Here is a 26,695-nt window from a genome sequence, read left to right as displayed (position 1 = left end):
CTGAAATCAATGCAATTTGAATTCAATTGAATTTGTGAGAATTACCTGATTTGTTTCTCAGTTTACAAAACCACGTCATCAACTCGTCATTAGTGATCAAACATATATGTGTAAGACATCATTTAAAAGTGTTAAGTGTTTATACTTCTATTTGTGTACAATAACATTGAAAACTAAAGTGCATTTATAAAATAAAGAAAATATACAGAGTGCGCTCTCAGCCGTCACTGTCTGTAATATATTTCTGAAATCACATCTCAATATAAAGACTAAAACTCAGTGAATACATCACAGAAACACTCAGATCTGTATACTGTGCTCGGCTATAGATCATTCCACACCACCAATAAAGGGTTTTTTGTTATGCGTGTGCATTGTTGGTATTCACATTTATTTACTTTATTGCTCAATACTTTGTACATTATATGTTAACAATTATTTACAGTTTTCTTTCAGGAAAGTTGCTGCATCACTGAATCTCTGAGCTTATTAAATCAGTTCATGTTAAAGACAGAACACATGACAGACATATGATGTGTAACTGTGAGCTCATGTTGATCATAGTCTGAACCATTTGATAAAGAAATGACCAATAAAACATATGAAGTTTCATCACATTCTTTGTTCTAGTTGCTTCAGAATATTTCAGCTTGATGTCCATTATAGGTGTTTGGTGTTTATCTCTCCAGGTGTGAAACACATCAATATTCATCATCACTTACACTCCCTCACATGTTGAAAAAGTCATTATATTGTTTTATGTCAACGATCATTTAAGCATCAATTTGTCTGATGCCTAAAACTATTATTTTATTACAAGTATTTTATTTTAAGTTTATTCTTTATTAAATGAACTTTAACGCAGTAAAAGTAGGTGTCCATTGACCATGTAATAATGTATTGTGACCAGACACACGTCAGACTTTAGGAGCTCAGAGATACAGGATAATACAGAATATGAGATCAGAATGTTATACAAATGGAAATAATGATACATAAGACACTTTTTAGCGCTTCACAGCCGTCAGCGGTGATGTCACAGTCTTCAGAGAGAAAAAGGCTCAGATGATCTTTACTGAATGAAGGGAATCCTTTCACTCTTCATGTGATTGTTACAGTCGATGCTCAATACTGTAAAACATTGAGGAGAAACATCAGATATGATATTAATATTCACTCATCTCAGTCATTATCAACATCATGTCACAATGACTTTATACTTACAAATCATATTAAATTAATCTGAGAGAGAGAACACAATACAAGAAGTGCAGCCACACCAACATTAACACAAGTGTGAGTACAAAACATTTCTGTCACTTGTTCACTGTAAATAAATCTACTTCAAAATGTCTCGCAACAAATAGATCTTTTTTTGTTTATACTGAATAAGACTAGTCCTAAAATGTGTCTAATAAAGATTATTTTGTTGACTGGATTCTTAAAGGAACAGTTCACCCAAAAATGAAAAGACTACTATGGGAGTCAATGGTGACCCACAACGGCTGAGTTACAAACTCTCGTGTTTATTTGTGATCGTTTATTAGTTTCTTAATATATAGCATCTAAAAACAAATGAACAGTTTTTCATCTATTGCACGAGAGCAACAACAACTAAAATAAAACTATTTTAAAGCGTGAGGTCGCTGGTAGTAAAAGAGCAGCAGGTGGATCTCTACAGCAGCTTTACGTTACTTCAGATCTGAAGCGAGTGTACAGACCAAACTTCACTTGCATTTACAACAAGTCCACTGAAAGTGTCATGAGCACTAATAGATGAAACAACAGAAACATGTGTCGAGTTTGTTTGTGACGGCCTACGACTTTAGAACAACGTCAATATATTTATTAGCCCACATGACCCGCGACTAGTCGACATCAAGCTTTAAATGTCGTGCCAGAGCATTCATGTCGACTAGTTTGAGCAAACCCTACAGTGTGGTAACAGTTTATAGAAATAAAATGATTTAAAAATAATAAATAACTCACATTAGTGTCTGTAGTTGACAGTGAGGATCCTTCAGTAGATCAGAGAGCAGCTTCACTCCTGAATCTTCTGGATTATTCCAGCTCAGATCCAGTTGAGTCAGATGTGAGGGGTTTGATCTCAGAGCTGAAGTCAGAGCAACACAACCTTCAGATCCAATACTGCAGTTAAACAGACTGAAGAGAGAAGAAAATAAATGAAATAATGACAATAACATTTAGACAATAATCATAAGGATATATTATTTATTATTCATCAAATGTATCAATTTTTTTCCCTTTTTACAAGATACAAGTAATAAATTAAATGATTGTAAATCACAATAATATCATGAATAGTTTAATATATTCAAGTTGGTTATTAAAATCTAAAGTTATTAATAGTTAAAGTTATAAAGTTATTAAGATGTCAGTTTACAATAATATCATGAATAGTTTAATATATTGAAGTTAGTTATTAAAATGATCTCAGTTTGGTGATAATTCTGTATGAATCTGAATCAACAGAGAGTCATTGACTGACAGTCACTGTTGAGTCTCTTACATATAAAGATGAGTCTGATAAACTTATGAAGACCTTCATTTACATAATACATACACATGTTTAACTTTATTGCTTTAAGGATTTTCTTACTTTAATGTCTTCAGTTTACAGTTTGTATTCTTCAGTCCATCAGAGAGCAGCTTCACTCCTGAATCCTTCAGTTTATTGAGACTCAGGTTCAGTTCTGTCAGACTTGAGGAGTTTGATCTGAGAACTGACGCCAGTGATGAACAACTTTTCTCTTTCAGATTACAGACACTCAGACTGAAAGAGAAATAACAAGATAACAGTGAGTCACAATGTTAGTAAGTGTAACAATCACCATCTGGAGTGCCATTGAGAACCACCAGAGGGCACTCCACATCAGACCATCACTCACTCACAAACTACATTTCCCAGAACTCACTTCCCGGACTCATCATCACTGATTACATTCATCTGTATCTCATCACCTCGTCACCTCTTTCACTCTATATATACCATGTTCACTTATTCACACACTGCAAAGTCTTGTTTAGCCAGTCTACATTTCCGAGCGGTTCCCTATATTTAGTCGTCTGTGTATTACCTTGGACTTTTGATATCGACTGTGATTCTCTGCTGCCTGCCCCGACCTCTGCTTGTGACCGTTGATGATTTTGGATATTCCCTAACATACTATACGCTGTTGTTGATCTCTGCCTGTTTGACCATTCTCCTAATAAAAACTGCATTTGGATCCGTACGTCTCTGACTCCACGTGACAGTAAGACACTTATGACTGTTTTCTGACTGCATGATGGATCTTTCTGATGTGAATAACGCTGCACTTGCCACAGAGATGAATAACAGTCAAAGCATTAACAGATGGATCTTTAATGATCACTTCTGATCTCATTTCTATGTTTCAGGATATCGTATGAAGCATCAAGGTGTCAGTAATGTGTTGAGGGAACAAGGACAGAGAACCCAAGTGCAGACAGCGGGGTCAGAGGTCAACCCTTTCTGATGCGCGTGCGCTGCTTCTCTCCACCAAAGACACACCGCATGAAGAGCAGCAGACACGTGTTCATGTTAACAACAGTAGTGCAGGTCAATAGACTCACAACAATAAACTAAATACAGCAACTTTAAAGGATTTGTATCTGTCTGTCTGTTTACTGTTTGATAAAAGTCTCCAACCTTTCCACCAGATTTATGATATTTTATGAACCACAACCTTTTTATCTATATTGAGCATTAGCATTATTGATCAGCATGTAAACATTTGTGATCCTGTGAAAACCCAAATTAAAGTCTCAAAATCTAACTTATTATAACAAGCATCAAATATTAATTTCACTGAGATTTCAATCTTTAAAATGACATTATTCAGTTAATATTGAAGATGTTGTTGTTATATTTTCACAGAATATTCTGTAGGATGATTTTATGTAGAAAACAGTAAAAAGACTTTTGCTTTCTTTTCACAAGCAGCGTCACATTTAGTAATGAACAAGGATCTAATAGTGAAATGATTTAAAGACAGAAGTAGTTCTGGTATGAAGGGCATGAAAAGGCTTATTTAGTAAGTAAATTAGTTTTCTGTTTATGATGAGAGCATTTTAATAGTTACATTACATTTGTTGTTTGAATGTTGTCAGTAGTTTTATATTGACAGATATCAACTATCAGACTTCTATTAAGAGGACATTCCCCTCGCCACAGAACCTACAATACATAGATACATAGCCTACTGTGTAAGGGGTAGTGAAGTCTTTAATGTCGACAAATGGCAATAAATTGGCAATTATTTTTTATTTTAACAGTCACATAACAATCTCATCTGCTCAAGTCAGATGTATAAATATTGCAAGATGAATAATATTTGTCACGTTAACTGTGAATAATTAAAACTGTTCTCCATGTGCCAGTGTTGTGCAGTCGCAGTTCTTTGCACTAAATATCTGCGCATCTTTTTGGATTATCTGGATGTCACAGATTTAGCTTCAACCTCGCCGCTGCTTAATAACAATAAACTTCACTGTGACAAGGTGAGACATGTTTTATATTTAATAATGTTTTCTGTTCATTTCATTTAATGTTTGGTGTTTATTTTAGACTCGGACCTGATGAACGTGGTCGTTTGTGGTTGTTATGAAACATCTGTCTGTGGGTTTGAAGTGATTGTCACACACAGTATAAATGACAGATGCTTTAGTAGATATTTGTTGGAGTCGCACTTTTGCTGCAGAGTTAGAGCTTTAAAAACACATTTTAATGGATATGAGGGTTTGTGTTTGTTATCTGTAAGTCTCTGTGCATGTTCATGCATTCATTCAGTGTTTTGGATTCTTGTGAATGATTTGTTTAGATATGATGTGGTATCATTTATGGTGACGTTACTTTGGAATATCGCTGTTGTTTGGCCGGAGGAAATTTTTGCCATAACCGAGGTTTTGTTGATACGCCGCCACTGTCAACTACATCAAATTTACACAAGAACAAGAGTGAAACAGCAAAACATAAACAGCAAAAATACTCGACAGTCACTTGTGATTATTAAAAAAGTGAGTTTAAAACAAAATGATAATTTGATCAGTAACTCACAGTAGTGTCTGTAGTTGACAGTGTGGATCCTTCAGTAGATCAGAGAGCAGCTTCACTCCTGAATCTTCTGGATTATTTCTGCTCAGATCCAGTTGTGTCAGATGTGAGGGGTTTGATCTCAGAGCTGAAGTCAGAGCAACACAACCTTCAGATCCAATACTGCAACCAGACAGACTGAAGAGAGAAGAAAATAAATGAAATAATGACAATAACATTTAGACAATAATTAATAGCACAATTATTTAATATAGTTAATTATACTTTATTAAATATATTATTCAATTATTATTCATCAATGTATCAAATGATGTCCCTTTTTACAAGATACAAGTAATAAATTAAATGATTGTAAATCACTGTCATTTAACAATAATATCATGAATAGTTTAATATATTGAAGTTAGTTATTAAAATGATCTCAGTTTGGTGATAATTCTGTATGAATCTGAATCAACAGAGAGTCATTGACTGACAGTCACTGTTGAGTCTCTTACATATAAAGATGATCCTGATAAACTTATGAAGACCTTCATTAACATAATACATACACATGTTTAACTTTATTGCTTTAAGGATTTTCTTACTTTAGTGTCTTCAGTTTACAGTTTGTATTCTTCAGTCCATCAGAGAGCAGCTTCACTCCTGAATCCTTCAGTTTATTGTGACTCAGGTTCAGTTCTGTCAGACTTGAGGAGTTTGATCTGAGAACTGACGCCAGTGATGAACAACTTTTCTCTGTCAGATAACAGCGACTCAGACTGAGAGAGAAATAACAAGATAACAGTGAGTCACAATGTTAGTAAGACACTTATGACTGTTTTCTGACTGCATGATGGATCTTTCTGATGTGAATAACGCTGCACTTGTCACAGAGATGAATAACAGTCAAAGCATTAACAGATGGATCTTTAATGATCACTTCTGATCTCATTTCTATGTTTCAGGATATCGTATGAAGCATCAAGGTGTCAGGAACGTGTTGAGGGAACAAGGACAGAGAACCCAAGTGCAGACAGCGGGGTCAGAGGTCAACCCTTTCTGATCCGCGTGCGCTGCTTCTCTCCACCAAAGACACGCCGCATGAAGAGCAGCAGACACGTGTTCATGTTAACAACAGTAGTGCAGGTCAATAGACTCACAACAATAAACTAAATACAGCAACTTTAAAGGATTTCTATCTGTCAGTCTGTTTACTGTTTGATAAAAGTCTCCAACCTTTCCACCAGATTTGTGATATTTTATGAACCACAACCTTTTTATCTATATTGAGCATTAGCATTATTGATCAGCATGTAAACATTTGTGACCCTGTGAAAACCCAAACTAAAGTCTCAAAATCTAACTTATTATAACAACCATCAAATATTAATTTCACTGAGATTTCAATCTTTAAAATGACATTATTTTGTCAATATTGAATATATTGTTGTTATATTTTCACGGAATATTCTGTAGGATGATTTTATGTAGAAAACAGTAAAAAGACTTTTGCTTTTCACAAGCAGCGTCACATTTAGTGATGAACAAGGATCTAATAGTGAAATGATTTAAAGACAGAAATAGTTCTGGTTTGAAGGGCATGAAAAGGCTTATTTAGTAAGTAAATTAGTTTTGTGTTTATGATGAGAGCATTTTAATAGTTTGTGACGAGTCACCCCTAGCGCAATCAGCGTCGCCATGGAAACCACGGGAGGTAACGAGGCACAGCTGTCGGCCGTCAGGGAATGATCTAAACCGGCATAAAAGCCGGTTTCACAGACAGCACGAGGAGCTACAACTCCATGGCAATACTGTGTCTAATGATTCTTTCTCCTGTGACTTTGACCAGGTTCGGACTACTAACGACCAACAGCGGCCACGTACCCCCGAAGCCAGCAGCACTACCCCACGAGGGATTGCACGGACACGAGGGATTGCACGGACACGAGGGATTGCACGGACACGAGGGATTGCACGGACACGAGGTTTTGCACGGACACAAGGTGTACACGGACGCAAGGGACTTCGAGGAGACGGGGCTAGAAGTGGAGCACGGCTCACCACCCCGCACCGTGAACCCGGAAGCACCGGAACTACACCTAGCGCTCTATTGTTTTATCACCGGCCGTTGGCCACACAGGTTAATAAATTCCCATCCGGGCGGTAAAAACCAGCAAGAGTTGTGCGTGTCGTTTCTCTACTCGTGACAACTGGTGGAAAATGCGGGCATAACAACGAGAAACAACACGTACAAACCTCTTTTTCTGCCATCGCTCTCTTTCTCTCTCTCTCTCTCTCGTGTGCTCAGGAGGACATGGATGAGATCGTCCGCCGGCTCACGGAGATCAACATCCGCCAGCAGCAGTTCGCAGAAACTCTGTCACAACGACAGGACCGTACGGACCGTGCGGTCGAGAGGATGAGCGACGTGCTGGCCGTGCAGGCTCCTACGCCAGATCCCCGGTCGAATGCACACCACCTCCTGACAAAGCTGGGGGAACAGGATGATGTAGAGGCTTACCTGCATACCTTCGAGGTGATCGCTACTCGGGAAAACTGGGTCAAGCCTGAGTGGGCCCGAATTCTGGCGCCGTTTCTGTCTGGAGAAGCCCAGCTCGCCTATTACGCCCTCACTCCCCCGTCCAATGACAGCTATGAGGTGCTCAAGGCTGAAATCCTTGCCCAGGTAGGACTGTCACCGATTACCGCAGCCCAGAAATTTTTTCAGTGGACATATGATGACCAAGCCCCGGTTAGGGCACAGGCCGCCCAGTTATCGCGGATCGCCCATCTGTGGCTGCTCGCCGGGGAACCCACAGCCTTACAAGTGGCAGAGAAGGTGGTGGTCGACCGCCTCCTGCGAGCCCTACCCCGCCGTCTTCGCCACCCTGTCGGTATGCGCGGACCCACAAGTTTCCGGAGCTTGGTGGAATCGGTGGAATTGGCGGAAGCATCTGCCGCCCGTGATGCGGGAGAGAGAGTGGGGCTGCCACCCCGGAGGGTGAACCCACCATGGCGACCTGTGGAGGGTACCTCACGACCAGGCAACAGACCAGCAACTCCCAACCCCACTGACGAGCCGATGCCAACAGAGCCGTCCACACCAAGTACCAAGACCTGGATGATCGGCTACACTGGGCACTGGCGGACCCCACCCGGAGCACCGCAGAGGATGGTGCACATTGACGGCCGGCCGGTCACAGCTACCCCGATTCGGGGAGCTCGGTCACACTGGCGCAACCCGCGATGATGCCGGCCCAGGCAAGGAGGTCGTCCATGATGCCCATCACTTGTGTGCACGGGGATACTCGGGAGGTCCCTGCCTACCGAGTCACCGTGGCCACACGACAAGGATCCTGGGTACTAGAGGTGGGGATTGTGGAGGACCTGCCAGTCCCGGTATTACTGAGCCGGGACTACCCGGGTTTTGAGCAGCTGATGGCCACATCTATCAGGCCCACCGATCGGGGAGGCCGCCGTCGACGACAACCCCGGCCAAGGACAAGGGAACGCCGCCCGGCATTAATGGCTACGGAGAGTGAACGGGAGGGTGAGTACCAGGACCCTAATCGTTTTCTCTGACCTGTTCCAACAGATAACCGGAGGAGGATCGTTCGGAAGGGAGCAAAGAGAAGACGAAAGACTCCGAAATTGTTGGGACCAGGTACGAGTAGTCGAGGAAGAAGTCCGACTCCCTGGCCCACACACCCTCCCGTACTTCATCATCAAAAATGGTCTGTTGTACTGTGTCGCCCAGAGGCGGGGGGAGCAAAAACAGCTACTGGTGGTACCTAAAGGGAAGACAGCAACCATTCTGGAGCTGGCTCACGCTCACCCCATGGCGGGTCATCTGGGAGCCGCCAATACGGCTCAACGCATCAAAGATCGCTTCCACTGGCCCGGTCTGGAGGCAGAGGTAAAGAGACACTGCCAAGCCTGCCCAACATGTCAGAAGAAGTCTCCAAAGCGACCTCCCCCCAGCCCTCTCATTCCCCTACCCATCATTGAGGTACCCTTCGAGCGCGTGGGGATGGACCTGGTGGGACCGCTGCCCAAGTCGGCCCGGGGACATGAGCACATTTTGGTCATAGTCGATTACGCCACCCGGTACCTGGAAGCCATACCCCTGAGAAAGGCTACCTCCAAGGCCATCGCGAAGGAGTTGTACCTGTTTTTCAGCCGGGTGGGTATCCCCTCGGAGATACTGACGGACCAGGGGACTCCGTTCATGTCCCGGTTGATGGTCGACCTCTGCCACCTATTAAAGGTAAAGCAACTTAGCACATCTGTGTACCACCCGCAGACGGATGGACTGGTGGAAAGATTCAATCAAACCCTGAAGCGGATGTTACGAAGGGTGGTGGCAGAGGACGGGCGCGACTGGGACCTCATGCTGCCGTACGTGCTGTTCGGGATCCGTGAGGTGCCCCAAGCCTCCACGGGATTTACCCCGTTTGAACTTCTCTTTGGCCGGCAGCCTAGAGGCTTACTCGACGTGGCCAAGGAAGCTTGGGAGCAACAACCAGCCCCACACCGCAGCGTCATCGAACACGTACGGCAGATGAAAACCCGTATCGATCGAGTAATGCCTCTCGTGCGGGAACACCTCGCAGAGGCCCAGCGCGCCCAACGGAGGCTGTATGACCGGCCCGCCCAACCTCGGGAGTTTCAGCCAGGCGACCGGGTGCTGCTCCTACTCCGGACGGCCACCTCAAAGTTCCTGGCATCTTGGAGCGGACCGTATACCATCGTGGAAAAGGTGGGGCCGGTCAACTACCGCGTCCGTCAACCGGGACGCCGACAAGAGGAGAAGCTATACCATGTGAACCTGCTAAAGAAGTGGATAGCAGCGCCAGCCCAGATGGCCGCTTTCGCAGCAACGGAGCCGCCAGAGATTTCCATGGGAGAGCTCTTGTCGGCCATCCAGAAGCAAGATCTCCGTACCCTGGTCAGTCAGTTCCACGACATCTTCTCCGAGAGGCCCGGGCAGACTAGGATCATCCAGCATGAGATTCAGACCCCTCCCGGTCTCATCGTCAGGCAGCGTCCCTACCGGGTCCCGGAAGCTCGCAGACTGGCTATAGAAGAGGAGATCACCCGAATGAAGGAGTTAGGGGTGATAGAGCCGTCCCGAAGCCCTTGGTCGAGCCCCATTGTGATGGTCCCAAAGCCCGATGGCACTCTCCGCTTCTGCAATGACTTTCGTCGGCTAAACAAAGCCTCCAGCTTTAACGCATACCCCATGCCCAGAGTGGATGAGCTACTCGACCGCCTGGGGAAGGCGCGATACATCACCACCCTGGACTTGACGAAAGGGTACTGGCAGGTACCACTGGCCCCAGACCAGGAGCTACAACTCCATGGCAATACTGTGTCTAATGATTCTTTCTCCTGTGACTTTGACCAGGTTCGGACTACTAACGACCAACAGCGGCCACGTACCCCCGAAGCCAGCAGCACTACCCCACGAGGGATTGCACGGACACGAGGGATTGCACGGACACGAGGGATTGCACGGACACCGGGATTGCACGGACACGAGGTTTTGCACGGACACAAGGTGTACACGGACGCACGGGACTTCGAGGAGACGGGGCTAGAAGTGGAGCACGGCTCACCACCCCGCGAACCCGGAAGCACCGGAACTACACCTAGCGCTCTATTGTTTTATCACCGGCCGTTGGCCACACAGGTTAATAAATTCCCCTCCGGGCGGTAAAAACCAGCAAGAGTTGTGCGTGTCGTTTCTCTACTCGTGACATAGTTACATTACATTTGTTGTTTGAATGTTGTCAGTAGTTTTATATTGACAGATATCAATTATCAGACTTCTATTAAGAGGACATTCCCCTCACAACAGAACCTACAATACATAGATACATACTGTGCATATCAAAATATTAAATAAATGGCCTGATGAAAGATCATATATATACACACACAAGGGGGCTTCATTTATTAAATATTTATTAATTTTCAGAAAACATTGTCTGGATTATTGTTGGAAGAAAATATAAAGACCGGACCTCTAGGAACTTGAATGTAAGACCCCTGCCCTACAGCATTCAGACAAAACAGTGAAACAAAGTGTGTATAATGATGCTCATCAAAGATCATCTTCATATATTAGACTGCTGTATATTTCTTGTATGTTAGATGTTCAGGTGAATCTTTTTGGATTATCTGGATTTCACAGATTTAGCTTCAACCTCGCCGCTGCTTAATAACAATAAGCTGCACTGTGACAAGATGAGACTGTCTTGATTACCCTATCATGTTTATTCTTGGTCTTGCAGCGGAGTCATGGCATAGCCTTAGGTTTTGTGTGAGAAAGACTTGGCTTTGTTTTGATTCTGACTTGCCATGTGCTTTCTCGTGTCTCGTCAGTGTTTCCCGCCATCTCGTTTCCTCGTTAACCTTCCCTGAGTGTTTCAGTACCCCTACCTGACCCTTGTCAATTATTCTGTGTTTGTTTCCCTTTAAAGCCTCCTTGTGTCTATAGTCCTGTGCTCGTTCGTTGTACCTGTATGCTGTACATGTTTCCTGCCTTGTACGTTCATGTAGTAGTTAAAGTTCTTGGTCTTGTACCCTGTTTGTTTGAAGTTCTAAGTTACATAGTTTGTTTGGTTATTTTTGCCCCCCTTGTGGGAAGTGGTTGTTTTCTGTTTTTGTATTAAGTTTAGTTAGTGTTCCCCATCGTGGGTGTTTTTGTTCTTGTTAGTTATAATTAAAGTTTCTGTTAACCCCTTCATCCCTGTGTCTGCCTGCACTTGGGTTCTCCCCTCACTAATCACGACAGAGATATGTTTTATATTTAATAATGTTTGCTGTTCATTTCATTTAAAGTTTGGTGTTTATTTTAGACTCGTACCTGATGAACGTGGTCGTTTGTGGTTGTTATGAAACATCTGTCTGTGGGTTTGAAGCGATTGTCACACACAGTATAAATGACAGATGCTTTAGTAGATATTTGTTGGAGTCGCACTTTTGCTGCAGAGTTAGAGCTTTAAAAACACATTTTAATGGATATGAGGGTTTGTGTTTGTTATCTGTAAGTCTCTGTGCATGTTCATGCATTCATTCAGTTATTTGGATTATTGTGAAGGATTTGTTTAGATATGATGTGGTATCATTTATGGTGACGTTACTTTGGAATATCGCTGTTGTTTGGCCGGAGGAAATTTTTGCCATAACCGAGGTTTTGTTGATACGCCGCCACTGTCAACTACATCAAATTTACACAAGAACAAGAGTGAAACAGCAAAACATAAACAGCAAAAATACTCGACAGTCACTTGAGATTATTAAAAAAAGTGAGTTTATAACTAAATGATAATTTGATCAGTAACTCACAGTAGTTTCTGTAGTTGACAGTGTGGATCCTTCAGTAGATCAGAGAGCAGCTTCACTCCTGAATCTTCTGGATTATTATAGTTCAGATCCAGTTGTGTCAGATGTGAGGGGTTTGATCTCAGAGCTGAAGTCAGAGCAACACAACCTTCAGATCCAATACTGCAGTTAGACAGACTGAAGAGAGAAGAAAATAAATGAAATAATGACAATAACATTTAGACAATAATTAATAGCACAATTATTTAATATAGTTAATTATACTTTATTAAATATATTATTCAATTATTATTCATCAATGTATCAAATGATGTCCCTTTTACAAGATACAAGTAATAAATTAAATGATTGTAAATCACTGTCATTTAACAATAATATCATGAATAGTTTAATATAATCAAGTTAGTTATTAAAATGATCTCAGTTTGGTGATAATTCTGTATGAATCTGAATCAACAGAGAGTCATTGACTGACAGTCACTGTTGAGTCTCTTACATATAAAGATGATTCTGATAAACTTATGAAGACCTTCATTTACATAATACATACACATGTTTAACTTTATTGCTTTAAGGATTTTCTTACTGTAATGTCTTCAGTTTACAGTTTGTATTCTTCAGTCCATCAGAGAGCAGCTTCACTCCTGAATCCTTCAGTTTATTGTGACTCAGGTTCAGTTCTGTCAGACTTGAGGAGTTTGAACTGAGAACTGACGCCAGTGATGAACAACTTTTCTCTGTCAGATTACAGACACTCAGACTGAAAGAGAAATAACAAAACAAAAGTGTGCTAAAGCTTTAGTAAGAAACTCATAATCAAATCAAGTTGATCTCATTTCAATGAAAGCTTGACAACTTCCATGAGTGAAAGTGAACTTCAGTAAAACATGATGTGTGTGTCCAGAAACACAAGAACAGTACGTCATGTTAACTTCATGTAAATGTAGAGAAACCTTCTGTATAATACAATTACATTTATTAATTGGGGAAATGTTTTTTATCCAGAGAGACTTACACATGAGATTAATAGAAGAAGAATGAGTTTATCCAAGCGAAAACATAATACAAGTAAAGTGACTACATCAAATTTACACAAGAACAAAAGTGAAACAGCAAAAATAATCGACAGTCACTTGAATTAAACAGGTTTTATGGATGACCTTACTATAACAACTTCAACCCATGATCAAGCAAGATGGATCCTGAAAGCTCTAGAAGACGGGGCAACATGGGCTCGGATGAAGTTCAAACCAAGGAAATCAAGAAGTATGGTGATTAGAAGTGGGAAAGTGACCAAGATAAAACATAATACAAGAAAAACAAGTGGGAAAGTGATCCAAGAGAAAACATAATACAAGTAAAGTGACTACATCAAATTTACACAAGAACAAAAGTGAAACAGCAAAAATAATCGACAGTCACTTGAATTAAACAGGTTTTATGGATGACCTTACTATAACAACTTCAACCCATGTGCAAGCAAGATGGATCCTGAAAGCTCTAGAAGACGGGGAAACATGGGCTCGGATGAAGTTCAAACCAAGGAAATCAAGAAGTATGGTGATTAGAAGTGGGAAAGTGACCAGCAAGTTCCAGCTGCGAGTACAGGGGGAGACGATACCATCAATTGAGGAAAACCCAATTAAGTGCCTAGGGAAGTGGTACGATGCATCCCTGAGTGACAGATGCAACGTTTCCAGGACAGTGAAACAGGCAGATGCGTGGCTAAGTAAGATCGAGGGGTCAGGATTGCCAGGGAAGTTTAAGGCCTGGCTCTTCCAGCACGGCCTGCTACCACGACTCATGTGGCTACTGACAATCTATGAAGTACCGATGACAGCAGTGGAAGGAGTCGAGAGGCGAGTGAACAAACACCTCCGTAAGTGGCTCGGAATCCCACCAAGCTTCACGTCAATAGGGCTATACACCAGGTCGGGTCAGGTACAGCTACCCCTAGCATCAGTGGTGGAGGAGTTCAAGGTGGCAAAGTGCCGGCTTGTGATGATGTACCGTGACTCCACCGATGAAAAAGTCAGAAGAGCAGGCGTAACTACGAGATCAGGACGCAAATGGGCGGCTGACACATCAGTGGCGCAAGCCGAAAGCGCATTAAAGCTGAAGGACATCATCGGGAATCCATGCGTAGGGAGGCAAGGACTCGGATCCAGCCACTTCCAGCAGTGGGGAAAAGCAGACCCAAGGCAGAGAAGGGACATGATTCAAGCCGAGGTCCGACACTTGGAGGAAGAAAGGAGCAGGTCTAGGGCCATCGAACTGGGAGTACAAGGTGCCTGGACAAAGTGGAACCTGCCGAAGCGGAAGATCACATGGCCCGAGATCTGGAGACTGGAGCCCTTTCGTATCTCTTTCCTGCTCCGGTCAGTGTACGACACCCTTCCATCACCAACAAACCTCCACAGATGGGGAATGAGAGAGGACCCATTGTGTAGGCTATGCGGAGGGAGGGGAACAATGGCGCACATACTGGCAGGATGCAAAACAGCTCTTAGCCAAGGAAGATACAGGTGGCGCCATGACAAGGTTCTCAGTGCACTGGCTGACATCTTGGAGCGGGAGAGCCAGAAAAAGCGCCAGACCAGTACAAGGCAGGCGACATGTATTCAGTTCATCAGAGAAGGGGAGAAACCAGCAGCCCCCAAGAAGAACAAAAAGAGCCTCTTGCAAGCAGCACTATCCTGGGAGATGAGGGTGGACCTCGGAAGTAAATTAGTCTTCCCCCAGGTTGTGCAAACACTGCTTAGGCCGGATGTGGTCTTATGGTCTGAGGAGGCAAGGAAGATAATCTTGATTGAACTGAAGGTCCTGTGGGAAGACGGGTGCCAGGAGGCTTTTGAGCGGAAAGCCACCAAGTATCAGGACCTCGTTGAGCAGTGCAGGGCCAAAGGGTGGCAGACCTGGCTATTCCCGGTTGAGGTCGGGTGTAGGGGTTTCCCGGCGCAATCTGTGTGGAAGACACTCACAGCCTTGGGTATAGCAGGAAGGGAGAGGAAGGCAGCTGTCCGTAGGTTGGGTGAGGCAGCAGAAAGAGCGTCTTGCTGGCTCTGGAGTAGGAGGGAGGAGTTGAGCTGGGGGCCAGGAGGAGGTGGGCAGTGACTGGCCACCACTGCTGACCCGCCAACTGGAGGGTGTTGTGGTTTAGGGTCGAAACACCCCGTGAAAGTTGGATGCCACCTGATGACATCTTCTCCTGGCCGAAAGCTACAGTCATGCACTACAGTCAGTGAATGATTTAGGTGGCATCAGTACAGATGTATTCGATAGTAAACAAAATGATAATTTGATCAGTAACTCACAGTAGTTTGTGTAGTTTACAGTGTGGATCCTTCAGTAGATCATAGAGCAGCTTCACTCCTGAATCTTCTGGATTATTAAAGTTCAGATCCAGTTGTGTCAGATGTGAGGGGTTTGATCTCAGAGCTGAAGTCAGAGCAACACAACCTTCAGATCCAATACTGCAGAACGACAGACTGAAGAGAGAAGAAAATAATGACAATAACATTTAGACAATAATTAATAGCACAATTATTTAATATAGTTAATTATACTTTATTAAATATATTATTCAATTATTATTCATCAATGTATCAAATGATGTCCCTTTTTACAAGATACAAGTAATAAATTAAATGATTGTAAATCACAATAATATCATGAATAGTTAAATATATTCAAGTTAGTTATTAAAATGATCTCAGTTTGGTGATAATTCTGTATGAATCTGAATCAACAGAGAGTCATTGACTGACAGTCACTGTTGAGTCTCTTACATATAAAGATGATTCTGATAAACTTATGAAGAACTCCATTTACATAATACATACACATGTTTAACTTTATTGCTTTAAGGATTTTCTTACTTTAATGTCTTCAGTTTACAGTTTGTATTCTTCAGTCCATCAGAGAGCAGCTTCACTCCTGAATCCTTCAGATTATTGTGACTCAGGTTCAGTTCTGTCAGACTTGAGGAGTTTGATCTGAGAACTGACGCCAGTGATGAACAACTTTTCTCTGTCAGATTACAGCGACTCAGACTGAAAGAGAAATAACCAGATAACAGTGAAGATATAAACACATCAAGAGATAATGTTTGAACAATGAGAATCATCTGCACAAGAGCTGAAGCAACATCTGCACCTGATAGAGAATCACTGCAAGAACTGAACCCTGACAGACGATTATAAATAAAAAACAAATAAATGAAAATCAGAAAAAGCCACAAGAGAGCAGCTCTCACTCTATAGATGCAGTGAACAATTTCATCATGTTTTATTGTGTCTCTGTAGGACATTAACTACAGTAATGTGGATTGTTAGATGTTCAGGTGAAACTGCAGGTAAATGACTCACTGAGCTGTTCTGGATGCTTTGATCACTGGCAGAAGCCTCAGAAGACCTTCATCTGATGGATCATATTTCCTCAGATTAAACTCATCCAGCTTCTCTTCTGAGTTCAGTAACACAAACACCAGAGCCGACCACTGAGCAAAAGAGAGACGGACTCCAGCAAGACTAAACTCATCTCTTCTGTTCACATATGTTTGTACTTCCTGCACTAGAGAATGATCATTGAGTTCATTCAGACAGTGAAACAGATTGATGGATTTCTCTGGAGAGAGATTCTCTCTGATCTTCATCTTAATGTACTCGACTATTTCCTGTTTACTGTCAGAGCGTCTTCCTGTCTGTGTCATCAGATCTCGTAAGATTGTGTGACTGGACTCCAGCGAGAGACCCAGAAGAAATCTGAGGTAAAGATCCAGGTGTCCGTTCTCACTCTGTAAGGCCTTGTCCACTTCACTCTTCAGTAAATCACTCATGTTTGATCTCAATCCGCTGAAGTTTTCTGATGTTTGAAGAAATGACAGAAACTTGAATAAAGCAGCGAGAAACTCCTGAACGCTCAGATGCACAAAGCTGAACACCTTCCCCAGGTTCAGTCCAAACTCCTCTCTGAAGATCTGAGTACAAACTCCTGAGTACACTGACGCTTCTCTGACATCAATGTCACACTCTCTCAGATCCTCCTCATAGAAGATCAGGTTCCCTTTCTCCAGCTGTTGAAAAGCCAGTTTTCCCAGAGACTCAAGACTCTTTCTAGCCTGCTGAAGATCTACCTCACATTTCCCATCATACTTCTGACTCTTCAGTTTGATCTGAAACATCAGGAAGTGTGTGAACATGTGAGTGAGAGTCTTGGGGATCTGTGCTGGACTCTCTGCTTCACTCAACATTCTCTGGAGAACAGTGGCTGAAATCCAGCAGAAGACTGGGATGTGACACATGATGTACAGACTTCTGGATGATTTCATGTGTGTGATGATTCTGTTGGCCAGACTCTCATCGTTGATTCTCTTCCTGAAATACTCGTCCTTCTGAGGGTCATTGAATCCTCGTACATCTGTGATCAGATCAACACACTCAGGAGGAATCTGATTGGCTGCTGCTGGTCGAGAGGTGATCCAGATCAGAGCAGAAGGAAGCAGATTCCCCTTGATGAGGTTTGTCAGCAGCACATCCACTGACGCTGATTCATCTCTGACATCAAACAAACTCGGATTCTTTGAGAAATCTAGAGGAAGACGACACTCATCCAGACCATCAAAGATAAACACAACTTTATAATCATCAAAGTCTGTCGATCTCAGTGCTGTTGTATCTGTGAAGAACTGATGAAGAAGATCCATCAGACTGATATTTGTCTGTTTGATCAGATTCAGTTCTCTGAAAGGAAGTGGAAATATGAAGTGAAGATCTTGATTTGTTTTTTCTTCAGCCCAATCCAGAATGAACTTCTGCACAGAGACTGTTTTTCCAATTCCAGCGACTCCTTTAGTCAGCACACTTCTGATGGGTTTGTTTAGTTCAGGTGAGACTTTAAAGATGTCATTACATTTGATTTGTGTTTCTTGTGTCTCTGATCTTCTGGATGCGGTCTCAATCTGTCTCACCTCATGTTCATTATTGATGTCTTCACTCCCTCCCTCTGTGATGTACAGCTCTGTGTAGATCTCATTCACAAGTGTTGAGCTTCCTTGACTTGAGATTCCTTCATTCATTCTCTGGAATTTCTCTTTTAGTCTGGATTTGTGTTTCTTCATATATAAAGGGGCCAATTCTGTTGTGTAAAGGAAAACAAAATAAATTAAATGCATGAAATGACAAATAAAAAAAAGAATCCACAGGAATAAAATCTCTTACTTGTCTGTAGTTTGTTAGCGAGGTCTGTCTGCTTCATCTTCCTCAGGACGTTCAGTGTGATCTTCAGAAACATCTCTCTGACTCTGATCTGATCTTCATCATCCTCCTCTTCTCTCTCAGAGCATGATGGGTAATCTGGACTCAGTAGACTCTTGAAGATCTTCAGCTCTTTCTTCATCAGAGAGATGAGTTTGTGCTCAAGCTCCTGAAAACATTGTTCAAACACACATGATTTTGTTTTCTTTTGCTTGAACCCAATTTCATGAAACCTGTAATACATTTAAACACTAGTATAAACACACATCAAAACTACAGAAACAAAATCATATTTTCTGTAATTCATATTTTGCCTTTAAATGATTCTCAAAGCATCAAATACACATCAGCATTGATAACACACTGAGATCTATTTAAAATCAATATGATCGTGACTTCTTACTACAATGAATCAGTTTGAAACTAGACATCTAAACATGTTTCAGAATCATCAGTAATAATTGTCAGGACTCGGGACTGAACCTTTTGTTTTGTTCGTTTGTCATTGTTTTTGTCGATCCCATGGGAGAGCTGTCAGCTGCACCGAGTCTGTGTCTGCCCCACCCCCGTGTTTTTCCACTTTCTCGTTGACTGTTTACCCTTGACTGTTTACTCCTGTGAATGCTGTCACATGTTTTTGCTCCTAAGATTGTCAGATTAAAAGATTATTGAATCCTGCATCTGACTCCGGCCTCTGTCGTAACAGAACGATCCGACCAACATGGAGTCAGCGGAATCTGAACCCCTACGCTCTGCCATCACCCACCAGGGAGCCCTGTTAGGACAGCAGTCACAGCAGCTGCATGCCACTGCCCGGGAAGTGACCTCCCTCAGTAATCAGATGGCGAAGTTATCCAACCATCTAGAACACCTTCAGGCTGGACTCTCTGGACGAGGCACTGATCGCCACGAACCTGAGCCTCACGCCAACAATCCTCTGGTCTATGATAGCGACCCCAAGTCTTGCCAAGCATTCCTCTCTCAGTGTGCTCTTGTCTTTGCGCTCCAACCTTGCCGCTACGCCGCGGAGGAAACCAAGGTCGTCTTTGTTCTTACTTTAATCTCTGGAAGGCCTAGCGAATGGGGAGTGGCGGTCTGGAACGCGAAGGCTCCTTTTTGTACCTCCTTTGAGGGATTTCGCAAGGAGATGGAAAAACGTTTTGATCGTTCGGTGCGAGGGGATGAGGCGGCTGCCTTACTCTCTCGATTGACACAAAGGGAGGGGTCGGTAACAGACTACGCCATCCGTCTAAGAACCTTGGCAGCAGCTTGCGATTGGAACGACAGTGCACTGCGAGCCCGCTTCTTAGAGGGTCTGAAGCCAGCCATAGCCGACGAGCTGGCGGCCCTAGATCTCCCAGCTGACCTGGAGTCTCTCATCAATCTTACGCTACGCCTTGAGTCGTCTCAGGCACCGGCAGCAGTGTCGGCAGCCTTTTCCCGTCTGGCAACCCCAACCCTCCTCAGCATCAGGTCCTGAGCCCACTGCCTCTTCTACTCCTGAACCTATGCAGTTATGCCGTTTGCGACAAACCCCTCAACAGAAACAACTACGTCTAAGCCAGAGGGCTTTTCTTCCGGGAACCATTGTGAGAGGATTGTGCTGTACATCTTGGATTCTCCTCTAAATTATTCTGGGACATCCGTGGCTTGTACAGCACAATCCTCACATGGATTGGCAAAGGAATTCTGTGTTAGCCTGGAGTCGGTATTGTCATGTGTCTTGTTTGGGTCCTGCCTCGTCTCCTGTCTCTTTGTCTTGTGTGCCGCAGGTTCAACCCATCGACCTATCCGGCGTTCCGGTGGAGTACCACGATCTGGGGACCGTGTTCTGTAAGTCCCGGGCCACCTCTCTTCCTCCACATCGCTCCTACAACTGCTCAATAGACCTCCTCCCGGGCACTTCTCCGCCCAAGGGCTGTCTTTACTCCCTGTCTGAACCTGAGAGAGAGGCTATGGAAAAGTATATTCAAGAAGCTCTTCTGGCAGGTGCGGTGCGGGTTTCTTCGTACAGAAGACGGCTCCCTGCGTCCATGTATCGATTATCGAGGCTTGAACGACATCACTGTTAAGAACACGTTTCCCTTACCTCTCATGTCGTCTGCCTTTGAACTTTTGCAGGGTCCCCGGGTCTTCTCCAAATTAGACCTCCGCTTACCGTATTGTCCGCATTCGGGAGGGGGATGAGTGGAAGACCGCCTTTAATACACCCACGGGACACTTTGAGTATCGGGTTCTTCCTTTTGGTCTAACCAATGCCCCAGCGGTCTTCCAGAATCTGATCAATAGCGTTCTGGGCGACATGATCAATAGATTTGTCTTTGTGTATCTGGATGATATTTTGATATTTTCTCCCTCTCTCCAGGTGCACACTAGAGGTCTTCTCGGGTCCAAAGATCTTTACCCGACCCGAAATGACCCGAATCACTTTTTACCCGAACCCGAGACAGACCCGATAACGTTTTTATTTTAAAGCCCCGACCCGAGACAGACCCGATAACGTTAGACCCGAGTCCGACCCATCGTATATGTTTTTTATGTTTACGAATGTAAACCGACGTGTATTAATGAAATTGATATGGCAATGAACACGTTGATCCTCTTGTTTTGCTCTGGCAAATTGCGCAAACTGAGGCTAAATTGGTTGTGCAAATTTGAGCTGAATCAAATCTAAATAAGTGACGACATGGCAACCACTCGCGCTAACATTCTGTCTCAAAAATGTGTCCCAAACCGCGTAGTACTGAAATGTGCGCGTCTTTTAATATCTACTTCTGGTCGCCTGGTGGAAGTATGTTTTTCCTGAATACGATGGTAACTACATCGAGTGCAAACCCCTGCAGCGTTGGAAACTGCGGGATTTCAATTTTAATGTAATTTCAGATCACCGCGACTTTCGGAAGATTTGCATGGCTTTCAACCGATCGGCTGAGGGTTGGAGGAGAGTTGGTAACTACACGCACACACACAAGCGACGCGCTGTTATTGTACAGGATAGTTCGGGTCTTCCTCGGGTCAATTAAGCAAAACAATTTTTACTTTATATTACCCGAGACCCGAAGACACTAATAATATACCCGACACGTGTCCGAAGCTCCCATGAATCTTTTAGACCCGAACCCGCTCGGGTCTCGGGCCGGACCTCGGGTTTTCGAATCTAAGTGGACCCGTGAAGACCTCTAGTGCACACCCAGCACGTTAGACAGGTTCTCCAGCGCCTTCTGGAGAACCAACTGTTTGTCAAGGCGGCGAAGTGCGAATTCCACGCCGAGTCAGTCACGTTCCTTGGCCATATTATCTCTGTGAAGGGGATCAAGGCAGATCCCGCTAAGATCAAGGCCTTCGCGGAATGGACCGTCCCCGACTCTCGCAAAGCGTTACAACGTTTTCTGGGTTTCGCTCATTTCTACCGTCGATTCATCAGAAACTTTGGCCAAGTGGCCAGACCGCTCCCTGCGTTGACCTCCACCAAGGTACCGTTCAGGTGGAACCAAGACGCTCAGGTAGCCTTAGACATACTCAAGTCCCGTTTTGTCTCTGCAAATGTTCTGTCTATTCCAGATACTGCTCTACAGTTCATTGTTGAGGTCGACGCGTCTGATGTCGGGGTAGGCGCGGTCTTTTCCCAGCGGTCACCCAGTGATGGGAAGGTGCACCCCTGTGCCTTCTTCTCTCACCACCTTAGCCCTGCTGAACGTAACTACGACATCGGCAATCGAGAGCTGTTAGCGGTACGACTGGCCCTGGGTGAGTGGCGTCACTGGGTGGAGGGTGCCGCGCTGCCCTTCTTGGTCTGGACGGATCATAAGAACCTTGAATATATCCGTTCAGCTAAGAGGTTGAGCTCGCGGCAGGCCCGCAGTGCACTCTTCTTTGGCCGTTTTGCCTCGTACCGGCCGGGGTCCGAGAGCATCAAGCAAGATGCCTTGTCTCGAGTGTTCGAGCCTGCGTAGAGAGATTCCACCAACAATGCCATCCTCCCGGATGGACTGGTGGTCGAAGCTCTTTCTTGGGGCATCGAACTGCGAGTGATCACGGCTGGCCGAGGGGTGCAAGTGCCAGCAGAGTGTCCATAGGGTCACATTGCCACCGGAGGTCCTTCAGAGGGGCCATTCATCCAAACTGGTCTGCCATCCAGGAAAGCGGGTAACTCTGGCAGCCATCCACCAGCGCTTCTGGTGGCCGTCCCTAGTCAAGGATGTCGGACAGTTCGCGTTGGCCTGCTCCACGTGCGCCCAATGCAAGACGCGCAATTGCCCGCCCGCTGGTCTGCTTTGTCCTTTGCCCATACCCGCCCGCCCTTGGTCTCATGTGGCTCTCGATTTTGTCACCGGGCTCCCCTGTTCTGATGGTAATACCGTGGTACTCACAGTGGTGGATCGATTCTCCAGAATGGTTCACTTCATCCCCCTTCCCAAACTCCCGTCCGCCAAGGAGACTGCACAACTGATGGTGGACCACGTCTTCCGACTCCATGGGTTGCCGGTTTGGTTTCCGATAGGGGTCCTCAGTTCTCCTCCAGGTTTTGGAAAGAGTTCTGCAGACAGATCTCGACGGAGACGGGCCGCCTCCCCCCCTCCTCCTACTTTGGTGGATGGTTCTCCAATTTACAGGGTTAGGAGATTGTTAGACGTTCGACGACGCGGCAGAGGCTTCCAGTACTTAGTGGACTGGGAGGGCTATGGCGCAGAGGAGAGGAGTTGGGTACCGTCTAGGGACATCTTGGATCGGTCTCTGATTGTGGACCTCTTCCGACGTCAAAGTGAGCCCCCTCCTAGGACGCCCGGGGGCGCCACTGGGGGGGGGTACTGTTAGGACTCGGGTCTGAACCTTTTGTTTTGTTCGTTTGTCATAGTCTTTGTCGATTGCATGGGAGAGCTGTCAGCTCAGCGTGTGCTCAGAGTCTGTGTCTGCCCCGCCCCCGTGTTTTTCCACTTTCTCCTTAGCGCACTTGGTGCTCTTTCACACTCATCACGCACACCTGCCCCCACTTTCGGTTAGATTCACTCACTACTTATTCCTTGCCATACTCCCCATTCACTGTCGGATCATTAGAAAGTCTTACTTTTGACCTCGTGTCTGTAGACTACCCGTCTACAGTGTTTATCTAGATACCTCTTCTTGTCTTGCAACTACTCTCGTTTGGAATTTACACCTCTAGTCTTGGACTAATCTATCTGCCTTGGTCGTACTCTTGTTTTGGATGTTTTCCGCTAGTTTGTGATAGCGCTACCTAGTCTCTGGAATTTACGCTCGTCTATGGGATAGAACTTTTTGCTCCTAAGATTGTCCGATTAAAAGATTATTGAATCCTGCATCTGACTCCGGCAGATGTCGTAACAAATAATAACAGTAATCTATGTAAAGCTGCAGTACGACTGCCAGTAAAAGAATCCCATGAAACGCCCCTTAAACATACAGCTTTGATTTTGGTCTTATTAACATATTTTGGGGGAAAATTATTTTAAAGCTTCATTTGAAGAAGAGCATCTACATTTCTGAATAAACTGTGTGAATAAAAATGATATGGAATGTAAATAAAATGAATGTAAAATAAATTATTGTTAATCAAAGCAAAATGCTAAAAAAGACACATTTTTGAAAAGGAAATACTGTAAAAAAATCCCTTATAAATATTTATATAAACGGTTGTTACACAGTAGTTGCTTTACATCTATTTCTCAACTTCACACACAGACACAGACGGTCACACACACACACACAAGCACATACAAACGAACACACACACACACAGACAAACGCACGCACACACACAGACACACACACACAGACACACACACACACAGACACACACACACACACACACAGACACACGCACAGACACACGCACACACACAGACACACACACACACACACAGACACACACACAGACAGACACACACACACACACTCACCTGGAAAACAGACCCCATGTGCTTCCCTCTGAATGAGACATTTGTTGTGTTTCTGTAATGTAACAATAAATGAAATATGTGTTTCATACAGTGAACACTTGGATTAATGTGTGTATCTGTCAGTAAAGTGTTCAGTGAATATCTGCAGTAACATCAACAGCACAGACTCAGATCAGAGAATAAAGACTGATGAAGTGATTTACTCGTCTAAACCATCAGACTGTTCTCACCTCACATCTGGATCATCAGAGTCTCCTGAACTGAAGTTAAGTGGATCACCCATTGATGCTTCACTCTTCATGGACACACAGCTGGGTTTAGGAGATTCTCCACCAGTCAAACTAAAACAACATTTATGTAATGAGTTTATGCAATGTATCTGTAATGTGATAAATGTGTATAGTATATTAGAATAAATATAGGATATATGAATAAAAAATATTCAGAAAATAAAGTAAAAAGTAATTTCTGCTAAGATAAACTATTATAAATGAACATATTTGTAAGGACCACTATATTGCGTACATGAAATATATATTTTATGCATAAATTTGGCTAAATCTTGTGCATCCCTGTTTGAAGCAAGAAACTAAATCTGTCTGTAGTCCAACCTTTTAAAATCACTCTTCAAGTGATACAGTAAGATTCAAATGTAATTCAGTGCTATAGTGAGATATGAACCCTGCTTATCTAAAGAGAATTTAATAATACAAATAATAAAGCAAACTAAAGAAACCTCTCCCCACACAAACAAATATTAATTTGTAATTAATTAGTTTGTATGAAGCAAATATTCACAAAGTAGTTTTAAGTTTAAACTTTGACAGCTATCAGACAAATCAAACACAGTTAAAAAGGACACATTTCTATATTAAAATCTTTTACTCATCTCACCTTTTAATCCTTCTGGAGAGACTCATTGTTCCTGCAATAAAAATACTGTGTTAGACACTTCTTTAAACCAGTCATCCTCAGCTAAGCTGCACATTTCATCTTTTGAACAGTGAAGTGTCTCATATTATTGTTGAACTGCCCTATTGTGCTTTACATTTCTAACATGGACTGAAGGGGCGGAGCCAGGCGTGGGAGACATTGGGGGCTTAACCCAATACTATGGGCTTGGTCCCCAATGAGAAGTTTTCCCCATTTATGGCGGCTATATTACTATTTTCTAAGTGTTCTTTATATTCTGAAACCATAACATAGCAAATGTAGGCACTGTAATAATGACCGATTTGAAAAGCATGTTAACTTTCAGAAGATTCGGCATTTTAATTTGCGCACATTTAGTTTACCTCTATTTTTAACTAAAGGTCTTCCTCTCTTAAGTTAACGTTACTGGAGTAATACAGAGTTTAAAGCGTAATGCTGCCACCTTGCGTACTGGATGACTTCATTTTAGAAACCTAAAGAGCTTCGTGGCCATCCTCCCCTGGACTTGTGGAATGAATAATTTCACTTTCACTTAGACATTATATCTAGTATTTTCACAATAAAATCGGCAAGTCACATATTAGGATACTGTTCATAAACACGTTTCCTAATTACAAGAATAACATTTAGTAATTTTTCAGACGATTTTATCCAAAGCGAATTCAGGAAGCAATAAGCGATATGTCACACAGGAGCAATAGTTCAATACAAAAAACAACACACAACAACGCGATGTAAATAAAGTAAAACAGGCGATTGAATCTACTGAATAAATGTGATACTCACAGTATTTTCTTAACTTTAATAACAACAGCGATTCTCACTTTAAAATGTCTTCTGCTGTAACAGTTTCACTTTCACCGGATAACTGTAATTACGGAGGAGGAGCCTTGAAAGAGCTCAAACACAATGATACTCACACACACGCACGCACGCACGCACGCACGCACACACGCACACACGCACACACACACACGCACACACACACACACGCACACACACCACACACGCACACACTATCACACACACACACACACACACACACACACACACACACACACACACACACACACACACGCACACACCACACGCACACACTATCACACACACACACACACACACACACACACACACACACACACACACACACACACACCACACACGCA

The 26,695-nt window shown here is 43.5% G+C and overlaps 1 protein-coding gene across 1 annotated transcript; it reads right to left on the bottom strand.

Moving 5' to 3' along the window:
* Positions 1-363: 363 nt before the first annotated feature.
* LOC306891683 (uncharacterized protein) lies at positions 364-26,395 on the bottom strand. Its single transcript, XM_079452151.1, has 15 exons — positions 26,316-26,395; positions 25,491-25,521; positions 24,827-24,937; positions 24,597-24,648; positions 18,646-18,850; positions 16,795-18,562; positions 16,306-16,479; positions 15,742-15,915; positions 13,014-13,187; positions 12,431-12,604; positions 5,683-5,856; positions 5,099-5,272; positions 2,621-2,794; positions 1,990-2,163; positions 364-1,131 (listed from the first exon to the last, which is right to left on the bottom strand). The coding sequence occupies exons 2-15, from the start codon at positions 25,514-25,516 to the stop codon at positions 1,113-1,115; spliced, it is 3,573 nt and encodes a 1,190-aa protein (XP_079308277.1). The 5' UTR covers positions 25,517-25,521; positions 26,316-26,395; the 3' UTR covers positions 364-1,112.
* Between the last annotated feature and the right edge of the window lie 300 nt (positions 26,396-26,695).

The sequence above is a fragment of the Barbatula barbatula genome, assembly GCF_947034865.1.
Source record: "Barbatula barbatula genome assembly, chromosome: 3".
Taxonomy (NCBI): Eukaryota; Metazoa; Chordata; class Actinopteri; order Cypriniformes; family Nemacheilidae; genus Barbatula; species Barbatula barbatula.
The sequence above is the reverse complement of the archived record's forward strand: the minus strand, read 5'-3'. Positions and strand labels throughout refer to the sequence as shown.